At 42.3% G+C, this 22,767-nt stretch overlaps 1 protein-coding gene across 3 annotated transcripts in view; it reads right to left on the reverse strand.

Moving 5' to 3' along the window:
• Positions 1-22,767, reverse strand: part of MYO5C (myosin VC) — a 163,347-nt gene that overhangs the window by 42,323 nt on the left and 98,257 nt on the right. For all 3 annotated transcript variants that reach the window (XM_068275459.1, XM_068275458.1, XM_068275460.1), the window contains 10 exons: positions 20,624-20,835; positions 20,069-20,234; positions 18,714-18,860; positions 17,266-17,430; positions 15,152-15,245; positions 14,843-14,906; positions 12,545-12,725; positions 2,898-2,991; positions 1,790-1,853; positions 665-745 (listed from right to left, as the gene is read on the reverse strand). In XM_068275459.1, coding sequence (XP_068131560.1) covers positions 665-745; positions 1,790-1,853; positions 2,898-2,991; positions 12,545-12,725; positions 14,843-14,906; positions 15,152-15,245; positions 17,266-17,430; positions 18,714-18,860; positions 20,069-20,234; positions 20,624-20,835 — 1,268 coding nt within the window. The remainder of the gene's footprint in view (positions 1-664; positions 746-1,789; positions 1,854-2,897; positions 2,992-12,544; positions 12,726-14,842; positions 14,907-15,151; positions 15,246-17,265; positions 17,431-18,713; positions 18,861-20,068; positions 20,235-20,623; positions 20,836-22,767) is intronic.

Genomic DNA, 22,767 nt, shown 5'->3' on the forward strand with positions numbered 1-22,767 from the left:
TGCTTTGTGCAGCGATTGCGTGAGGGTTTTTAAGAATAAATACATTGTATTTATTCTTTTCCGGGTCAAAGAGTTCACTTCCTGACTTGCGTCAGGGAGTGAATTACAAAACTGCTCTGGAAAAGTGCTTAGAAAAGCGCTTTTACCAGAAACACAGCGCACAGTGGAGCGCCGGGAGGCGGAAAAAAGCGCACAAAAACGCAAAACGCTTGCGTTTTCCGATTTTAGGTGTGAATGACGTCTGAAACATTTGTGGCCACAGTTCTTTGGGTTATCCAAAAGTTGCAGTCTGGGAAAGAGATTCTGCAGTCAGATAACTTTTAGTTTCAGTTAATATCGGATAAAACTTGTCCCTATTGCCATTGGATAGACTAGTCAAATGAATATTCCCACATTTATCAAGGGAAAGATACAAGCAGAGTGTAAACTAGATTGAGCTTATTAGAAGGGATGATCAGTTTCTCCTATATACTGTAAATTCTACTTCAGCGGAACTCAAGCTTTCTATCTGTACCTCTGATAGGGTGGTCAAACACTGTAATGTAGATATCACATATATTCTGGCAATACGATTGGCATGTGGTTTACAGTTTGTATGGTGTGAGAGTGCAGGCCATTTATTCTGAATTTTATGAAAGCTATACCGGTATCCAGAATGCCTTACCTAGTAGCTTTTTTCAAGCCTTCATAAGCAAACCAAAGTTCTCCATCTTCATTAATATTTCCTAAATCTTCTTGGGCAAGTCTAAAGACAAATAGATGATTTAAGCTTCATTACTTTGGGGTTTGCATGTATCTAAGACACAGTCATTCCACAGTATTTATAACAGAAGCTGGCAGACACATGTGTTAAAATCATCAATTGTTTAGTGGAGGTGTTGAGAAGGAGCAACTGCCTTTTGCCGTGAATTACTACTGCAGCCAGGTGGGATTTTCTGCACCATCAGATAACAGAGGGCACAGAGTAATGCTGATAAAGTGGCAATGAAGAGAAATGTTACTGTCAGTTTTAGAGACACTTAAAGGGGTACTATTGCTAATTTCATCTTTTTTAGACCCTTTAACATACATAAGTATTTTTGGAGTAATGTTATTGCACAGTATATAGTCTAATATAAATGTAATTGTTCACTGCCAATAATGATTTATAGCCAGGCAGTCATGTCAGTAGCTTTACCTTTCCAACGCCAATGCAGACTATTCCATTGTATAGTACGGAGGCATCTATTATGGGTGGTAGAGCTGCCGTTATTTGCCTCCTCTCTGGGCAGCTCATTTACCTTGTTCCACCTTGTAACTGCACTAACGTGCAGTTACTCAGCTCACAGCAGCCGCCGTAAAGCGTAGGACGCAGCCTCCTCCATACAGCGCTGGCTGTGTGCGCTGTGTGTTGATACGCTGCCCGGCCGCCAAGGACTGCGCAGTTCAGAAGCCGGTCGGGTTGCCATAGAAATGGACAACAATAGGTGTCCGTTTCATTGCCAGCTTTGCGAAAGGGGTCCTTGGCGGCCGGGCAGTGTATCAACACATAAGCATAAGGTCTGAAAATGAATCGGAAATCAGATTGGTCATGTTGGAAATAGTCTATCTAGCAGGTAAATCTGCCAGAAAATTGTTTTGCGTGTGCCTAGCATAAGGTCTGTAAGTATCTTAACTCTCTACAGAAAACAGATTGTCATACATACTTACATTCTCTGCAGTAAGAAAACTAAACAAAACAAACAACAACAAAAACAGTGCAACATTAGTTAAAAAAAACTACTGATAATTTTGGTATGATTTCTAATACCTGTTTTTAACATCTTCCACTTCAAAACCGTCCAGAAGCTGTTTGGCCATTTCAGACATCTTATCTGAAAGAAGATTATTCAATTAGTGTTTGTATGATAGAAAACTGTAAACAGTCTAAAGACAAGAATAAATTGTAGAACTAGCAACTGAATGACGATATTCTGTTCTTCTGGAGACAGTTCTTTGGCATGATACATTACAGTATGTGTAGTTATTAATAGAATACTGAGTGCAGAAAACCAAGTACTTTTAAAATCTTAATTCACTTAGAAATACATCACTACTATGCAAAATTCCCACCTTCGGAATGTTTAACACAATGGTCCATATGCAATTCACTTTTTCTTCTTAGTTTTCTCCAAGTTGATATTTTCACACCTTGTCAATAAAATGCATTTTAGACCAGAAAATACACAAAACCATTTTGATAGTACTTTTTACTACTGATTGTGGTACTTTTTTTTAATTGCAGAGTGCTGAAAAGTTATTTTAAAGAGAAGAGGAAAAATATCACCTAGGACGGGAGAAAGGGAATTGCATATGGTCCAATAGAGAAAAATGGAATTGCATATGAGCGAATGGCCCATATGCAATTCACTTTTTCTCCTGCGTTTTCTCCTAGGTGATATTTTCACAACTTGTCAAAAAATGCCCTTTAAACCAAGAAAATACTCAAAATAAATTTGATAGTACTTTTTTCACAACTTTTGGGTACTTTTTAATTGTAAACTTCTGAAAAATTAGTTCAAAGAAAAGATGAAAATTATCACCTAGGAGATAACTCAAGTGAAAAAATAAATAGCATATGGGCCAATGGCACTAATTTAATTTATTTTTTCTTCTGAGTTTTCTCCTTGGAGATAATTTTTTATCTTCTTTTTAAAATAACTTTTCAGCACTTTGCAATTAAAAAACTAGCAGTGAAAAAGTACTATCAGCATTATTTGTAGTATTGTCTTGCTTGTTGGTTGTTTCATGGGCATTTTATTGACAAGGTGTAAATATATCACCTAGGAGAAAACTCAGAATAAAAAGTGAATTGCATATGGGCCATTAATATACATTACTGTTCTTATATGGCATATAGTTCTCAGCCAGTATCATACCTCGCATTTCCTGTTTCTGTAGCTGTGCCTGGTGCTCAGTCTCCCTCAATTGGTCCTCAAGAAGTTCAATTTGGGATTGAAATTCTGGTATTTTCTGTGGAAGAGGATGCAGACTGTGAGCCCTAGTGTGCTAGGCCTTAGGGACATGTAGTAGCTGCAGTTATACAGTATATTTGTACTACATACTGCATTCAGAGTCTTCGCAATGAAGTCTTGGAAACTGTGCAGTCATGATGCATGACAAAAAGAGAGCATATAGTCAGGCTCAAACAAGAAACAGAGACAAGTACCAAAACGGATTTAGAGAGGACTGAATACAGAGTGCCCCCCATTATACCACAGTGTACTTAAAGTTTTAGAGTGCCCCCAACTAAGCAATAGGACATTTACAGCTCTCGTACAGAGTGCCTTCCACTTTACCATAGTATACTTAAATCTCTAGAGTGCCCACAACTATACAACAGTGCACTTACAGCTATTGTACAGAGTGCCCCCAATTATACCCCAGTGTACTTAAAGATAATCTGTACTCTAATATTCTTACAATAAAAAGCATACCATTCTATTCATTATTTTCTCCTGTGCCCCTCTGTGCTGTTTCTGCCACTCTCTGCTGCAATCCTGGCTTGTAATTAACAGTTTTAGGCAGTGTTTACAAACAAACTAACCAGCTTCTAATAGGCTCAGCTAAGCATAGTGTGTGAGTCATTCAGAGTGTGCAGGGGGCCTGCAGAGGGTGTGTATTGCTTCCACCAATCACAAGCAGCCCTGCACATTCCACACAATCAAGCCTTTAGCCCGACAAACAGGACAGAGGAAAGATACATTGATTTATTACAGAGACAGTGCAGTTAGGAAAGACTGCAGTAAGCCAGAGCAGATTAGAACAGGCATAGGAACTTATAGGATAGAAAAACTAAGGCTGAAAAATTTGTTACAGAGTCTCTTTAAAGCTTTAACCACTTGACAACCATAGTGCTAACCCCCCTAACGACCAGGCTCATTTTTCTTGCACTGGGCTGTGCAGGCTTTTCAGCCTACTGCACAGCCCAGCGATCGGACTCACCTCCTTTTTTTGTCCCTAAGGGGACATGCCGCCGGAGGGGTCCGATCGCTGCAGCAGTTTTTTCTTTTTTTCTTCAGCCTCTATGAGGCCCGCTCTCCCTCCTCCCCTCCGGTATCTAAAATGGAACAGGACGGCGATCCGTCCTGTTCGGCCTCTCATAAAAATCAGCTTATGCGAGGATGGCGCTCCCTGGCCAATCAGAGGCCGGGGATCGCCAATCTCGTACAGCGCTTTACAAACAGCCTGCTAGCCGTGATCAGCGGCTAGCAGGCTATTCACGGAACTCAGTTCCGTGAAGTGGCAGGGAACGATCGCGCATGTGCGCAGCCATTCGCTGGGAAACTGCAGCCCCAGGACTTGACGCCAATCGGCGTTAGGCGGTCCCCAGAAGGTTAAAGTGCCCTCAACTATACAATAGTACACTTACAGCTCTCGTACAGAGTGCCTCTCACTATACCACAGTGCACTTACATCTCTTGTACAGAGTGTCCCCCTCTATACCACAATGTACTTACATCTCTTGTACAGAATGCCCCCCACTATACCACAATGTTCTTACATCTCCTGTACAGAGTGCCCCCCATTTTATCACTGCGCACCTACCTCTCTTGCACAAAATGCCCCCCATTATATCACAGTGCACTTACAACTCTTGTACAGAGTGCCTCCCACTATACCACAGTACCTTACATCTCCTGTGCAGAGTGCCTCCCACTATACCACAGTGTCTTACATCTCTTGTACAGAGTGCATCCCACTATACCGCAGTGTCTTATATCTCTTGTACAGAGTGCCCCCCACTATACCACAGTGTCTTACATCTCTTGTACAGAGTGCATCCCACTATACCACAGTGCACTTACATCTCTTGTACAGAGTGCCCCCCACTATACCACAGTGTCTTACATCTCTTCTACAGAGTGCCCCCCACTATACCAGTGTCTTACATCTCTTGTACAGAGTGCCCCCCACTATACCACAGTGTCTTACATCTCTTGTACAGAGTGTCCTCCTCTATTTCACAGTGCACTTACATCTCTTGTACAGAGTGCCCCCCCCCCCCCGCCACTATACCACAGTGTCTTACATCTCTTGTACAGAGTGCCTCCCACTATACCACATGGCACTTACATTTCTTGTACAGAGTGCCCCCCACTATACCACATTGCACTTACATCTCTTGTACAGAGTGCCCCCCACTATACCACAGTGCACTTATATCTCTTGTACAAAGTGTCTCCCACTATACCACAGTGCACTTACATCTCTTGTACAGAGTGCCCCCCACTATACCACATGGCACTTACATCTCTTGTACAGAGTGTCCCCCTCTATACCACAGTGTCTTACATCTCTTGTACAGAGTGCCTCCCACTATACCACAGTGTCTTATATCTCTTGTACAGAGTGCCCCCCACTATACCACAGTGTCTTACATCTCTTGTACAGAGTGCCTCCCACTATACCACAGTGCACTTACCGTACATCTCTTGTACAGAGTGCCCCCCACTATACCACAGTGCACTTACATCTCTTGTACAGAGTGCCCCCCACTATACCACAGTGCACTTACATCTCTTGTACAGAGTGCCCCCCACTATACCGCAGTGCACTTCCATCTCTTGTACAGAGTGCCCCCCACTATACCACAGTGTTCTTACATCTCTTGTACAGAGTGCCCCCCACTATACCACAGTGCACTTATATCTCTTGTACAGAGTGTCCCCCTCTATACCACAGTGCACTTACATCTCTTGTACAGAGTGCCTTCCTCTATACCACAGTGCACTTACATCTCTTGTACAGAGTGCCCCCCACTATACCACAGTGCACTTACATCTCTTGTACAGAGTGTCTCCCACTATACCACAGTGCACTTACATCTCTTGTACGGAGTGTCCCCCTCTATACCACAGTGCACTTACATCTCTTGTACAGAGTGCCCCCCACTATACCACAGTGCACTTACATCTCTTGTACAGAGTGCCTCCTGTCAGGAACCGGACCGCGGCACGCCTGCGTATACGGTTCCCGACTGCGGGTTTGACCAGACAGAGGGGAAGCAGCCTTAGTCAAGCTAAAACAAGGCTGGGACCCCTCAGAACACCTCTCACTGCCACCACTAGCGGTTCGCTAGACACTTCCACTCTGCTGTCGAGTCCTCAGCGCACACTCCGCGTTTTCGTATTTGGGTCAGCTTTGCCCTTAGGCCAAAAACGGGAACGCCACGCACCCACACACACACACAGTTGCAATCTTACACTGTCGTGAAGCAAAGACCCACTAACAGTCATTCCGAACGATACTGTTAGCCACTCTGCTGTCGCTACTCGCACTGGCGTTGTTCGTACGTTGGGTCAGCTGCGCGCTTAGGCCAACGTATGACAAACGCCCCCACACACAATGCAATTACAATTTCATACGGTAGTGTTGCTCAAGCGTACAATTAAGCATGAAACTTATACACGGTTACACTTCAGTCTCTTCTAGGTTATGAGTGTTAGTTTAGTACGGCAGAAGTCAAGCTTATTAAATAATACTTTAATATTCCAGAAAAACATAGAACAGTGCAGAACTTAATATATACAAAAAGATTACAAAAAACAAAGTAAAAATAGTTACAAGATAAAAGTTACAAAGATAACACACACGGATATTTGCGTAAAAATAAACGGGGGAAAAAAGAACGTTACCAGCTTAGGTTAGAACGTTGTTTGACGGGAGGACGCCGTTTCGACCAGGAGTCGCGATCCTCCCTAGCTATTCGCTACCTCCGAGAGAAGATACCGGTGGCTGTCCTGGGCCAGCTTAAATAGTCCAAAGTGTCCCCTGGGGCATTTAATGTCCAGCCCCCAGGAACTAATGCAGTTTCCCCGTTTGTGACATCACCGAACGCTTGTCATAATCTTTCTTGTGATATGCAAACTTCAAAGGGGGTTCCTGTTTTAGCTTCTTGAAGTTTGGCAGGATACAATCTCACCCATTGAACTCTGCAGACATCAAAAAGCTTCCTCCACATTATTTCCTTGGTTAAAGTGTATTTTAGCACATCCATGAAAAGATTGAATTTTGGTTACAGGTAGCAGTTTGCCTGTAATCCTGTTTACACTTACAGATTTCAAAGCAATTCCACTTCCGTTTTTAAAGTCTGTAGAAATTTCCAACCCCTTCCATGTAAATTTCCAACCTTCAGGTGTCAGCATCCCATCCCCAACATTCTGGCAGGCTTGCTTTGTATGATGGGACAATGGCTGATTCCAGTTCAAAAGCCATGCCGACCAGCCTATTCTTCCTCAATTGGCCGCTAATTAGCAGTACACACAGTTTCCCCAGCTGGACAATGAGGGCAGAGGTAATGTACATTTACATGCAGACTTACATTATCCTTCAGTTTACTCTGGCCAGGTGACCAATTACTACCAAGCACAATACACATCTGAGGTTTTACCCAGTAGACAGAAAAAAGACAGAAATATGTTCTGTTATTATCCTTAACATTATCAGCACCCCAATATATCACCACACCTCCCACTATACCACAGTGCACTTACATATCTTGTACAGAGTGCCTCCCACTATACCACAGTGCACTTACATCTCTTGTACAGAGTGTCCCCCTCTATACCACAGTGCACTTACATCTCTTGTACAGAGTGCCTCCCACTATACCACAGTGTTTTACATCTCTTGTACAGAGTGCCCCCCCACTATACCACAGTGCACTTACATCTCTTGTACAGAGTGCCTCCCACTATACCGCAGTGCACTTACATCTCTTGTACAGAGTGCCTCCCACTATACCACAGTGTCTTACATCTCTTGTACGGAGTGTCCCCCTCTATACCACAGTGCACTTACACACTTACATCTCTTGTACAGAGTGCCTCCCACTATACCACAGTGCACTTACATCTCTTGTAGAGTGGCCCCCACTATACCACAGTGCACTTACATCTCTTGTACAGAGTGCCTCCCACTATACCACAGTGCACTTACATCTCTTGTACAGAGTGCCCCCCACTATACCACAGTGTCTTACATCTCTTGAACAGAGTGCCTCCCACTATACCACAGTGCACTTACATCTCTTGTACAGAGTGCCCCCCACTTTACCACAGTGTCTTACATCTCTTGTACAGAGTGCCTCCCACTATACCACATGGCACTTACATCTCTTGTACAGAGTGTCCCCCTCTATACCACAGTGTCTCACATCTCCTGTGCAGAGTGCCCCCCTACTATACCACAGTGTCTTATATCTCTTGTACAGAGTGCCCCCCACTATACCACAGTGTCTTACATCTCTTGTACAGAGTACCTCCCAGTGCTCCCACTATACCACAGTGTCTTACATCTCTTGTACAGAGTGTCCCCCTCTATACCACAGTGTCTTACATCTCCTGTGCAGAGTGCCCCCCCCCCCCCCACTATACCACAGTGTCTTATATCTCTTGTACAGAGTGCCCCCCACTATACCACAGTGTCTTACATCTCTTGTACAGAGTGCCTCCCACTATACCGCATGGCACTTTCATCTCTTGTACAGAGTGTCCCCCTCTATACCACAGTGTCTTACATCTCTTGTACAGAGTGCCCCCCACTATACCACAGTGTCTTATATCTCTTGTACAGAGTGCCCCCCACTATACCACAGTGTCTTACATCTCTTGTACAGAGTGCCTCCCACTATACCACAGTGTCTTACATCTCTTGTACAGAGTGTCCCCCTCTATACCACAGTGTCTTACATCTCTTGTACAGAGTGCCCCCCACTATACCACAGTGTCTTATATCTCTTGTACAGAGTGCCCCCCACTATACCACAGTGTCTTATATCTCTTGTACAGAGTGCCTCCCACTATACCACATGGCACTTACATCTCTTGTACAGAGTGTCCCCCTCTATACCACAGTGTCTTACATCTCTTGTACAGAGTGCCCCCCACTATACCACAGTGCACTTACATCTCTTGTACAGAATGCCCCCCACTATACCACAGCACACTTACATCTTGTAACGATCTTACCTGTCAGTGGCTCCAGCGAGGTCGCAGCCAGCTCTGGACACAGAGCTTCACAGTCTTCTTCTTCTTGCAGTGGCATCCCCGGCTCTTCTGCGGTCGTGGCTGAACGCTCCTCCAGTCTCTCCAGGCGACCACGCACTTCTCTGAGAGGTTCTTATACTCTCAGATGGGCCACGGGTAATTAGAGTCAGCTGACATCTTGCTAGGAGATTGCGTATGGTCAGCTGGGTTCTGTGTGCTGCTCTGATTGGTTGTTTACTCCTGGGGGTTGGTCTATGCTCCTTGCTGTCTGTATTTAAACTCCGTTGCTGCACTCTCTCGTTGCCCATGATAGCAATCAGTACGCTGATTTTCCTGGGCACTTTGTCACTCTGTGATAAACTTATTGTATTTCAATGCGACTTTCATTACTCAATTATTGTATTTCAATGCGACTGCCAGACTGACTTAGATACGACTTTAGCTTTACTGACCATTCTCTCGCCTAGTCCTTTGTACCGCAGCCATCTGATCTAATGTGTATGACCTTAGCCTGTTACCGAATCTGATTCTGTCTAGTCCACTGTACTGCAGCCATCTGATCTAACCTGTATGACCATAGCCTGTTACCGACTGTGTCTGTTGTGTATTGTATCACATAGCATCTAGCGTGATACATCTCTTGTACAGAGTATCCTCCATTATATCGCAGCACACTTACATCTCTTGTACAGAGTGTCCTCCATCACACCACAGTGCACTTACATCTCTTGTACAGAGCACCCTCCGTTATATCGCAGCACACTTACATCTCTTGCACAGAGTGTCCCCCACTACACCACAGTGCACATACATCTCTTGTACAGAGTATCGTCCGATATATCACAGAACACTTACATCTCTTGCACAGAGTGTCCTCCATCACACCACAGTGCACTTTCATGTCTTGTACAGAGTATTCTCCGTTATATCACAGCACACTTACATCTCTTGCACAGAGTGTCCTCCATCACACCACAGTGCACATACATCTCTTGTACAGAGCATCCTCCGTTATATCACAGCACACTTACATCTCTTGCACAGAGTGTCCCCCACTACACCACAGTGCACATACATCTCTTGTACAGAGTATCGTCCGATATATCACAGAACACTTACATCTCTTGCACAGAGTGTCCTCCATCACACCACAGTGCACATACATCTCTTGTACAGAGCATCCTCCGTTATATCACAGCACACTTACATCTCTTGCACAGAGTGTCCCCCACTACACCACAGTGCACATACATCTCTTGTACAGAGTATCGTCCGATATATCACAGAACACTTACATCTCTTGCACAGAGTGTCCTCCATCACACCACGGTGCACTTACATGTCTTGTACAGAATATCCTCTGTTATATCGCAGAACACTTACATCTCTTGTACAGAGTGTCCTCCATCACACCACAGTGCACATACATCTCTTGTACAGAGCATCCTCCGTTATATCACAGCACACTTACATCTCTTGCACAGAGTGTCCCCCACTACACCACAGTGCACATACATCTCTTGTACAGAGTATCGTCCGATATATCACAGAACACTTACATCTCTTGCACAGAGTGTCCTCCATCACACCACAGTGCACATACATCTCTTGTACAGAGTATCCTCCGTTGTATCACAGCACATTTACATCTCTTGTGCAGTGTCCCCCACTACACCACAGTGCACTTACATCTCTTGCACATAGTGTCCTCCATCACACCACAGTGCACTTACATGTTTTGTACAGAATATCCTCCGTTATATCACAGCACACTTACATCTCTTGTACAGAGTGTCCTCCATCACACCACAGTGCACTTACATGTCTTGTACAGAATATCCTCCGTTATATCACAGCACACTTGCATCTCTTGCACAGAGTGTCCTCCATCACACCACAGTGCACTTACATCTCTTGTACAGAGTATCCTCCATTATATCACAGCACACTTACATCTCTTGTACAGAGTGTCCTCCATCACACCACAGTGCACTTACATCTCTTGTACAGAGCATCCTCCGTTATATCGCAGAACACTTACATCTCTTGCACAGAGTGTCCTCCATCACACCACAGTGCACTTACATCTCTTGTACAGAGCACCCTCCGTTATATCGCAGCACACTTACATCTCTTGCACAGAGTGTTCTCCATCACACCACAGTGCACTTACATGTCTTGTACAGAGCATCCTCCGTTATATCGCAGAACACTTACATCTCGTGTACAGAGTGTCCTCCATCACACCACAGTGCACTTACATCTCTTGTACAGAGTATCCTCCATCACACCACAGCACACTTACATCTCTTGCACCGAGTGTCCTCCATCACACCAAAGTGCACTTACATCTCTTGTACAGAGCATCCTCCATTATATCACAGCACATTTACATCTCTTGTGCAGTGTCCCCCACTACACCACAGTGCACTTACATCTCTTGTACAGAGCATCCTCCATTATATCACAGCACATTTACATCTCTTGTGCAGTGTCCCCCACTACACCACACTGCACTTACATCTCTTGCACAGAGTGTTCTCCATCACACCACAGTGCACTTACATGTCTTGTACAGAATATCCTCCGTTATATCACAGCACACTTATATGTCTCGTGTACAGAGTGTCCTCCATCACACCACAGTGCACTTACATCTCTTGTACAGAGTATCCTCCATTATATCACAGCACACTTACATCTCTTGCACAGAGTGTCCTCCATCACACCACAGTGTACAGAAATCTCTTGGACAGTGTGTACCCCATTATAGTACAGCGCACACAACTCTCTTGCACAGCATGTACCTCATTAGACCACAGTGCACAGAAATCTATTTGTAGATTATTACAGGCACTTGCAGACACTTGATATTCATGTGCTTTGACATCATTTTTATGCTGTCCACATTTGAGATATAACAGAGTTGACATAATTAGCCTATCTTGGAAAAGTGCCAGTAATAAATCAACCAAAAATAGAAAGCTCAAATTACATTAATAAATGAGTTCCACGTCACATGTTTTCCTGATACATGATTGCTAGTTAAGCCATGGAGAAATGGTCTGCAAGTTGGAATAAATGACTGTAAACTAAAGGCCTGAAGGTATGCTATAAAAAGGAATGATCTGTTTGGCTCTATCCAGTTGTGCATCATTCTTGTTTTCGTAGATGCAAGCAGCATTTCCTAAGCTACAATTACTTTCTGTTCAAAGATGACAATACTGTCCTTTATATTGCTTTCATGCTATGAGTGTATGAGCGAACAGGGCTTCTTTAGATTAGAAACATATTAAATCACTTTGGGTGGGCGTATGATAGGATAAGTGCGATAGACACATGCACGCTGCACTTTTCCAATAGAAATTCTAGTGCGTAATAGGAGGCACATTTGTTTATATAGTTACTGAATGGCATGAGTTTGAATGCACCAAATAGGTTGTTTATTACACTGTAAATGAAATAAGTGTGTGTTGAATTTGCTGTAACGTACATCATGCACACCAGGATGAGGAATTGACCCTTTCCTTCCCTACCTTTGACTGGTTAGAGAGCTGGACTACTTCCAGCTGCAGACCATCATTGAGTGCTGTCTGTTCCTCTATCTTTTTCACCAGCTGTTTGTTCTTCTCTTTCAGGCTCCGAATCTCCTCCTTTAACTGCTTTATCTGGTTTTCATAATCCCTTCTTTGGATTTCAAAATGTTTTTCAAGCTTCCTATGGAAAAGAAGGATAAGATTATTATTACGTTGGAAACAATTTCAGGGTCTAGGAAAAGACCAATAAGTAATGCCTATTGGCTCCATTAAAATGTTTTGGAACTTAATCTGGAATTCCATGTTTATTGAGAAAACTGCAATGCATTGAAGCACAGCTTAGTTACTGTGTGCATGTAAACACGGACATTGTTATTACTTTGATGCAATTATATGTATATCATCATATTACTAACTTGTAGTTTCTTGTAGTTTAGCTCTAAACAACACTATTTCTGGTGCTGTTATTAGAGGTGTTTCTATGGAAACAACACTTTCAGTAATTACCGTACCTCTTGGATACCATAAATACTTCTATAGTAAGTTTATTAAAATGTTGTTATGTACTCAGAATATTTACAAGCTTTGCGCTGCATTTATTATATATCCCCCATGTAATGAGTGCAATTCTAGTCTGCTCACATGATGAGTGTCACCATGACAACATTTTACACTGCTGCACATGTTAGGTAACTATTACTACCTGGACACAATTATAAGCAGGTGCCCTTGGAAGGCAAAAGAAAAAAGGTCTGCGGTCAGCCATTCCATTGGTCCTCCTGGGAAGTGTGCACTCCCTCCCCAACAAGCTGGATGAACTGCGTCTCCTCACAACAAGAGGGAGCTCAGCAGTAATACTCTAGTCCTCTGCGTCACAGACACGTGGCTACATTAATACATCCCAGATAACGCCCTACATCTCCCAGGATCTTGAACACCCAGGGAGTTCTCCTACCTTCTTGTTGGTGTGTACATTCCACCTGGCGCTGAAGTCAAAACTGCCCTGCACGACCTCAGTAATACCATCTTGCAGTGGGAGACATCCCATCCGGACTCACTGTTCATCGCTGTGGGAGATGTCGAGAAGGGCCAACCTCCACCAGTAGATACCACGTTTCCACCAGCATGTTGCCTACCCAACTAGGAACTTGAACACTCTTGACCACTGATACATAGTCCTGAAAGACGCATACAAGGCCATCCCATGGGCTACACTTGGTTTCTCCAACCACTGCCTCATTCAACTGGTCAACACCTGCAGGACGCACATGGTATCAGCGAAACTAGTTCTAATGTCCACCAAAGTGTGATCAAGCAAGGCCAAGCTCTAAATCAAGCCTGCACCAAACCTGGCAGGAACTGAGAGTCGCTAAAAGGAAGTAAGCTGAACGGTTGAGACAAAGCCAACCAACACCTGTGGGGCACATGACACAATCCACCCCCACCCCTGCCTCCAAGGAAAGGGTCTAAAGGGCTAGCTCACCCCCTCCAGCTGTGTGCGTGGCCGATGTTCTGTGGCGTCTGTGTGCGTTGAATTCTAGGAAAGCCTCCGGCCCTGACGATGTGTCACCAGTCTGCCTGAAAACCTGTTCACGGCAGCTCGCTCCCATCCTCACCTCTATCTACACCAAGTCCTTACAAGAAGGCAGAGTCCCTGCGTGCTTCAAAAGATCCACCATCATCCCTGTCCTTAAAAAGTATGGAGTCTCTGATCTCAACAACTACAGGCCTGTGGCCCTTACATCAGTCATCATTAAGACCTTTGAAAGAGTAAGTCTTATCTTAAGCTCTCTATTTGGCCCAACTGGACCCGTTTCAGTTCATGTACAGAGCAAACAGTTCAACTGATGACACCATCAATATCTGTCTGGAGCTAATCAGTGATCATCTGGAAAGATCGGACTCGTATGCCAGGATCCTCCTTCTGGACTTCAGCTCAGCTTTTAATATTATCTGCCGCTGCATACTACAGGAAAATCTTGTAGCACTCAAAGTCTGCCCCATCATATGCCTATGGATCATAGACTTTCTCACCAACAGCTCCCAAGTACTCAAGCTGGGTGACATCTAACAACCAAGGGTTGCCAACTTGGGTAACCCAAAGGGTAACATCCCATTCATATATTTTTAAGTCCTGCACTCTGCTTCACTATACTGGCGGGGTGTAGGGTATTTTGCTCCTAGGCGCTGCACCAAAGACTGGGTGGTGCCAGTTAACTGTATAGAACAAAAAGAAGAACAGAAGCGCTCCAATGGTGCGTTATCTTGATTCTATGATATATATAAAACTATACATACGCTCTATGTTTCTCTTCCTTCTCAACATCTGAAAACAGCTGGGTTGTAAGCTGATCCATTTTATCTGTGCCAAAAAAAGAAGATGGAAAACTGAGTTATTATTTGTGAAGTAATTGCAGTGAACATGTAAAACATATATATATGACAAAGATCTCACAGCCCAAATTATCAGGCCCAAACACTGGATCATGTTCAAGCTGCTTAAATTTGCATGCAAAATGTGCATAATACTGCATCAACTCAAAATCATTTGCATCTCATTGACCATTTCAATTGGACTGTGAAGAAAAGATAAAAAAAAATGCATACCCTTCATCTCTTGGTTTTTTTCTTCTAATTTAGACTCCAGCCTTTGCTTCTGCTCCAGAAGTTCACTGTTCTGAGCTTGAAGTTTGGATAATTTCTAATATAAAAAAATGTATATACAACAATTGATTTAGACATTGGTTATTATTTCTAATTACATTGGGACATAAATGGCAAAACACTAATATGGTTGTTTTTATTAAAACCCAACTAAACCTTAAGTTGACTAAAGAAAACTGTGAAAACAAATTTGCTGAATAGTCTAAATTATAAATATTACCTTTGCAAATTAACTTCTCAGATTGAAAATTCCTTTGTGTAGCTGTGAAACCCATCCATAGAGGCTTAAGACCTCTACTGCCTGTTATTCCCTGCCTGTTTTTTTCTGTTTAACTTTTTACAACTACTTCCTGTAAACAACAAGGTCCCACCTACTCGTGTGGATATAAAGGATTATATACACTATACTATACATTGATAAACGTTAGGTCTGCAGGCAGCCCATATAAAGTCTACCAAGCTTTATACAAATTATGTAACACTCTATGGAACTTGCATCCCTCCTAACCTTTTTTAGATGAGGAAGGCAGACACTTTAAGACATGTCCTGGTCACACCTCTAATCCCGCCCCCACCATGCATACCACAAATTATTAATTAGCAAAAGATGTTACTTTAATCTACAAACCACACTGGTAGACATTCTACCACACTGGTCCTTTCTAACATCGCTAGTTTTTCTTTATATTAATACTTGAAATTAAGAAATATATCAATTTAACGTTGGGGCATATAGTGTGAAGGCAATTAAACACATTTTTCAGTTGAAAAATACATATATTTACATAAATGACTACATTAGGTCTGACATAGGGACAAATGAGGGAGAAAGAGGGACAAAGGGATTTGGTTTCCAACGAGGGACTGTCCCTCCGAAAAAGGGACAGTTGGGAGCTATGCTTAAAGTGCACCTGAAACATTATAAATAGAAGAATTTATATTTATGTGGGGCATCCTGCAGCCCACGTTTTCCGTGGGGCTCCCTCGCCACCTTGAGGACTGTCTGGTTCCTCTACAATCTTCCCCGATAATATCTCCAGTCGGCATTAGCCGTGCTACAGTACACGTGTGCGGCATAGCCGTGCATACGCCCCCATCAGGCTCCTGTTGCCGGGAGTGCTCTGCGCCTGCGCAGTTAGCACAATCACACACTTTTTTTCAGCCATACACATATGTGGCAAGATTTAAAAGATTCGGAAATACAGAAATCAGTCTTATATTTGAACTATGGCCTTCCAAAACATTCACACAGTCAGCCTGAGGCAGGGAACACACTTGACTGTGAAAACTGTGTTTTCTGCACAGAAAAATTGAAAACTCATGTTAATCAATGGGCTAGTTCACACCTAATATATTGTTTGCGCAGAAAAAAACTGCACATTTTGTCAGTTTTCTCTATCAATTACTGTGAAAAAACGTGTGCGTTTTCCTGCATAGAAACATACTTTGTGTGCAGAAAAAGTATGCAGAAAAACACATGCGGAAAACTGAAAGACAAGTGTGTCCCCTGCCTGAAGAAATCAATGTCAAGTAAATGTTTGTAGATGCAGTTTCCCAACATTTGTTGACTAATCTCAGAAAACTAACTTTGATGGGAAATCTATATTTATTATTATTTATTATTTATTTATTTATTTTCGTAACATTAACCAACAATGTAACATGTGGTGGGCACGCAATTCAATCCTTTTAGTCAAACCAATTAAAAAACAGCCAACCACAGTTTTTGCAATGAATAAAGTGTCATCTCTAGTCTAGTAAATTATGCTGGGAATACACCATGCAATTTTCTGTCAGATAGATGGGTCGATAGATAATTTCTGACAGATCAGATCTGATTTTGTTTGTTTTTCTTTTCACTTCTATACAAATCGATCAGAAAAAGGATTGGAAATCAGATTGGACCTGTCGGAAATTATCTATCGATCCATCTATCCAGCATTGGCTACTACATTAACAACAAATAATGAATATTCATAAAGAAGAATCTATGTCAGCCCCCCTTATCCTGCCAAATTGCTGACTATAATATAGGGAAAGCATAATAGGGTACCAACCTCTTCAGTCTCATCTCTGTATTTCTTCCCTCTCTCTTCCTGCGACTTTAGCTGTGTGATAGATTTTCCCAGGTCTGATTCTAGTTTATGAAGTTTGTCAACATCATGTGAGTGAGTTGATGCCAATCCAGTCAGTCTTTCCAGTAATCCATGGTTTTCCTTGTTCTATGGCAATATTAAAACATACACTATAATTAAGCACAGAATTCCTAGCCTTAGGGGTAGCTATAGGAAGTGAAGCCCCTACAACCACAAGGGGGCCGTACTTCTTGCCTTCCTCCTTCAGATACAGGGGATGCACCTCCAATTCAGGTGGGGTTGTGACCACATTTATTAATGCTAAATAATACCTGGCAGATTAGCCTTATGGGCGTGGTGTCACCACGGTGAAGGGGGTGATACATTTGCAGGGGCCTGTCAAGTTTTGCTGGGTAGCCCAAGACTTGTAGTTATACCTGTTAAACTAGCATTTTTCTTGTATTAGTGTGCAGTATTTAAACACTTTATGGCTAATGCAATAGGCCAAGCACTTCCAAAATATAGTCAGTATACAGGAACAGTGTGAAGGTTAAAACAGGTTATCAGTATTTCCTTAGCAGACTTACTATAGATAGGCATAATAAAGCAATATACGCAAGCCCCAGTGCCCATCTACACTGCAATGTCTTGATGTTAGATCAGGGGACAATGCATTGAGTGGATACGTCTTACAGTATATCATAATAATTCTGCATGAGGAGACTATGTAACAAATACAAACTAACAGTGCCCTTGGTAAATAAAGTCGGGAGCAGTGAATTTCCGCTCCCGGCACTGAGCGGCAAATCTGGGCGCCGTCATAGCAGCAATGTTATGCTGCATGCCCCGTGTAACGGTAATTTGAGGCTCTGGCAGTTGCCAGACCCCGAATTACATCTCCCTCTGAGTTGCTACAACTCGGAGGGGGATTAGTATTAGTAACGTTGCCACCGGGGAGTTTAGTGGCAGCTGGGAGAGCTGTCATTCGGGTTGCCCTGCGCTGAACTGCCTGGCACCGGGATAACGTGTACCCCATGAGTCATGACATGTAAAGCATATACGATTATAGGCTGTAGGTGACTAACAACATCAATGTCCAATAATGTGCTGCAGCACTGCTACACCTGCAGTTTGATGTCAAGTTCTCTTGTGCCTCAGCTCTTTCTTGTTTTTAGATGCTGCACTCAAACAATGATTGGTTTGCTCAAAAATATGCTGTAATCAGTTGGTCCCCACATTAGGAAAACGCTTTGCTCAGACTAATTTACAGGCCCTCAGTACCATGACTGCTAGTTTTAGATTGTTGGAACTTTATTAAATGCAAATCCTTATCCTTTATTTTGATATTCACTAGAAAATGTAGAGAAACTGGTTTGGTGACATTAACAGCACAAAGGCCTGATGGACTGTAATAGAGACGGAAAAATGACCTGGTCTTCAAGCTTCTTCTGCAGCCTCTGCACTCTATAGGAGAGCTGAATGTTCATTACAAAGCGCCGGATGTTCTGAAACCTGCGGCGTGCAAGCCAAGCGCGAGCATATTTCTGCAATATCAAAGCCTTGTGCTCCTCACGTATCTGTAAGACAAGGTTATTAAGAGGCAAGTCAATTATAATTTGTTAACAAAAAGCTAAATGAGGAAATGTAGTGAAAATAAAGTAAAGCAAAAATTGCTTATTTTTTTACAATATTAATTTATAGATTATTTAGTCAGTGTTTGCCCATTGTAAAATCTTTCCTCTCCCTGATTTACATTCTGAAATTTATCACATGGTGACATCTTTAGTCCTGTCAAGTGATCTCTGTGGAATGTTCGTTATTGAGTGTTCTATAGAGATCTCTCAAAGAGGGAGATATTTCTTGCTTGGCAGTTGGAAAAAGACGTTTTTTCCCACAATGCAATGAGGTTCACAGGCAGCAAACGGTCAGGACCATGGTTATGATATCACACCGTGGGAGGAGTCTCACCACAATATCAGCCATACAGATGTCCCTGATGATCTATTTGAGAAAAGGAAAAAGATTTCTTATGGGATAGGTAATATCTGCTACTAACTGGGATAAAGTTAAGTTCTTGGTTAAAGTTCCGCTTTAAGCAAAACATAACAGAATGAATATAAAATGAAAATACTGTAAATGAATACTGAACTACATAAATATAGCGCTACCTCATGACATTAGTGACAAATCAAGGTTACAGGTTCATAAAGATTCATTTAGCTATGGTATGGCTACAGCATGACTTACAAAAAAGAATCTTCTGAATAGTCAACATAGCAACATAGATATCCATTGCTTATCACACAAAAGCTACTCTCTTCATAATCATAATGTTCTACTAATAAGGGTCAGCCTAATAGGTGTCTTTGTAGCCCATGAACGATTACAATCACAAGTTTCCTGCTGTACCACATATTACAATTACATCACACAGACATGAACATAAGCAATTAAGACAAAAAGAGATGCGGATTCCGGAACTCCAAAATAGGATTCTTTATTTAAGCACGGTACAAAAGCAGGTTACAAAAAGGTAAAAGAAGTCTGTGTCAACAGCTATTTAGCGTGATTTCACACCTCTTCAGGACACTCAGACCTACACCTTCCTTACCCCCACCCACCTATATATCTAATCTTAGGGGCGGCATATAAGCAACGATATTACTCTTCTTGTTTATTGTACTTCATATGTCACAACTAGCATCCGATAACGATCTGAACTGGTATTCTGTGTAGAAATAAACACAAGGTTAACCAAACCACATCGAAGTGTTGATGAACATACCTTTTTAAACCTCTTCCTGGCGAGATATCCTCGCGTGAATGCCTGTATGGTCACAGCGGCTACTAGGATAAGTTGGTAGATGCGTCGGACTAAGAAGCCTCTGCAATATTTCTGAATGATGATCGCAGCCCAGGTGTGCTTAATAGCAGTTGCAGTTATTGCTTGCCTACAAAGAAAGACACATCATAAACAAATCCGCAGTATTCTTCGAAGGGGACCCAAGGTAATAGTGATATGGAGTCTGCATTATTTATTTCCTTTTAAAGAATTCAAGTTGCCTGGCTATCCCCCTGATCCTGTGTCTCTAATAGTTTTAGTCACAGACCCTGAACAAGCATGCAGATCATGTGCTTCAAGTCTGACTGGACAAGCCACGGGCTTGTTTCAGGATTGTGACTCAAGATAAAGAAGACTGCCAACTGGTACTGTGGAAAAGAAAAAAAAATATGGCAGCCTCCGTATCACTCTCACCTCGGGTTCACTTTAATAATGCTAGATCGGTACCACTGGCTTTGTGCTAGTGTACCATCATTTATATTACACAGTATAGTATACCTTACAGACCGTTGTCCTCGGAAATACTGCTGAATGACAATGGCGGCATTTCTTGCATGCAGGAACTTCTTGCGTTGGACCCAGCCTCGAATATTCTTCTGGATCATGACACAGGCATTTCTCAGCTTATCAGACCTCAGTTTCTCTAAGTATGCCACCTGGCCAGCCCGGAAGAAGATTTTAGTTCTTCCAAACTGATACTGGTTGGCATCCTGGAAAAGTAAAGTAAAAAAAAATGTACCATATATCAATATCACATAAAGAGCTTGATTCACTAAACTGTGATAATGCATATCACGGCCGCGCTAGCGGTTTTAGCACGCAATTTCTGTGAGTAATTGTGAATTTCCGCGTGCAAGAATTCGCAATTGCATGCGGAAATTCGCGATTGCGCTTGCAAATTTGCGATTGCGCGCAAAAACGTGGGCAAAAACGCTAGCGCAGCCGTGATATGAGTCATCACGGTTTAGTGAATCAAGCCTCTAGATTGCAGCGATAATAATGTCTGTTTTATGTGACACATAGTAAATCTTTTATACCACAGGCAAAACATTGTCTTTTTTCATTTTTTTATTATTAGTTTAGATTAAAACAGAAAAGCCTAAAAAATGTGTCCTATTTCTTTTTTTATTATTTCTTAGCAATACCAGGAGATATCCCCTCACCTCATGTCGGGCCTTCTTCAATTTTTCTCCTAAGTTTCCTCCTAGGAGATAATATTTCATCTTTTGTTTAAAATAACTTTTGTGTGTGTGGGGGTGGGGGGTGGGGGGGAGGGGGTGGGTGGCTAGCCATGACCATGTGAGGATTCTAGTTTGTACTGTGTCATTCCAGTTCTGGAACAGGAGAGCATGTGCAAGAAATGTACCGGTATAGTATGCAGTGCCAAGGACCTCAAGAAGGATCAAGGGAAGCCACAGTAAATACAATTGAATAGAGGTATTAGCAATAGCTTTATGGAAATTGAATTGACCAACTGACTTGCTACACCTGACAGTATATACTTTATAAATGAGCTCCATAGGAAATCAAAACTGCAACATTGAAAATGCACACATAATGATGCATACACAACCAATCATTATTCCAGTTTCATGCCTGATACCCAAAACAGCATCAGGTGGTTTAGCCAAACATAAAAGTTCAAGAGTGCTGTGACCACCTACATCATCCCCTCCCTTTTCCCTTCCAAACACTAAAGCAACTGTGATTTCAAAACATCTGTCAATCATGGACTTCTAAGGTGAACATTTTCCTTTTTAAGAACACAACAAACAAAACCCATCCTGAGGTGCCCTAATACTGAATAGGCCCCAAATGGAGTTGTTGGAGTCATGTTTTTATGCAAATGAGGAATGTGGCTAATTAAGTAATTATAAAAACACCAAATTGGAGGACAGAACCATATTCATGCAATATTACTTTGCTGTGCACGCCACCTACTGGTAAAAAAAATCTAGTTACACTTTCAAAAGTAAACCACTAATTTATACATTTTCCTTTTCAAAACAGGTATTTGCAATTATTAAGCTTTATATTAGCAAGAAGAAACCCCCTTGATGCATCATGTCTGCTCGGTGAATAAATACACAAAACAGTCCTTTATGTATCTGAAAAGGTTACACGCATCCAGACCTACTGGTATCAATTCATTTTACAGAGCCATTCTAACCCAACAAGTGTTTCCAACAACACTGGCATCCATTAGTCAAAGACATGGATTAATGTGGCTTTATTGACAGGACTTCATAAAAAAAGAAGTTTTAAGGAGTACCTAGTTAAAGGGAACTAAGCACCCTTTTACCCTGGAATTTCTCCTGGTTTCGAATAGCTATAGGATGTACCATGTTCCCCCTCCCCTTCTTGCTGTCCTTATTTATAGAAGTCACATATGCTTTCTTCACACTTTCCCTCTGGATAGACTCTTTGAAGCAGTCGTCCTAATTACCCCCCCCCCCCCCGCCCTCTGTTGATGAAAGGTATTGTTTACTTCTTGTTAATGTGTGCAATAAAACAATTACATTAGTCCTTAGCTGCCTGAAACCTCTGGCGTCAGGCAGAGGCTAATTAAACATCAGCTAAGCTTTTAAATGTAAAAAAAAGGGTAAAATGGAAGTTTTTTTTATTTATTAATAAGACACCTT

This window comes from Hyperolius riggenbachi, chromosome 3 (genome assembly GCF_040937935.1).
Source record: "Hyperolius riggenbachi isolate aHypRig1 chromosome 3, aHypRig1.pri, whole genome shotgun sequence".
Classification (NCBI taxonomy): Eukaryota; Metazoa; Chordata; class Amphibia; order Anura; family Hyperoliidae; genus Hyperolius; species Hyperolius riggenbachi.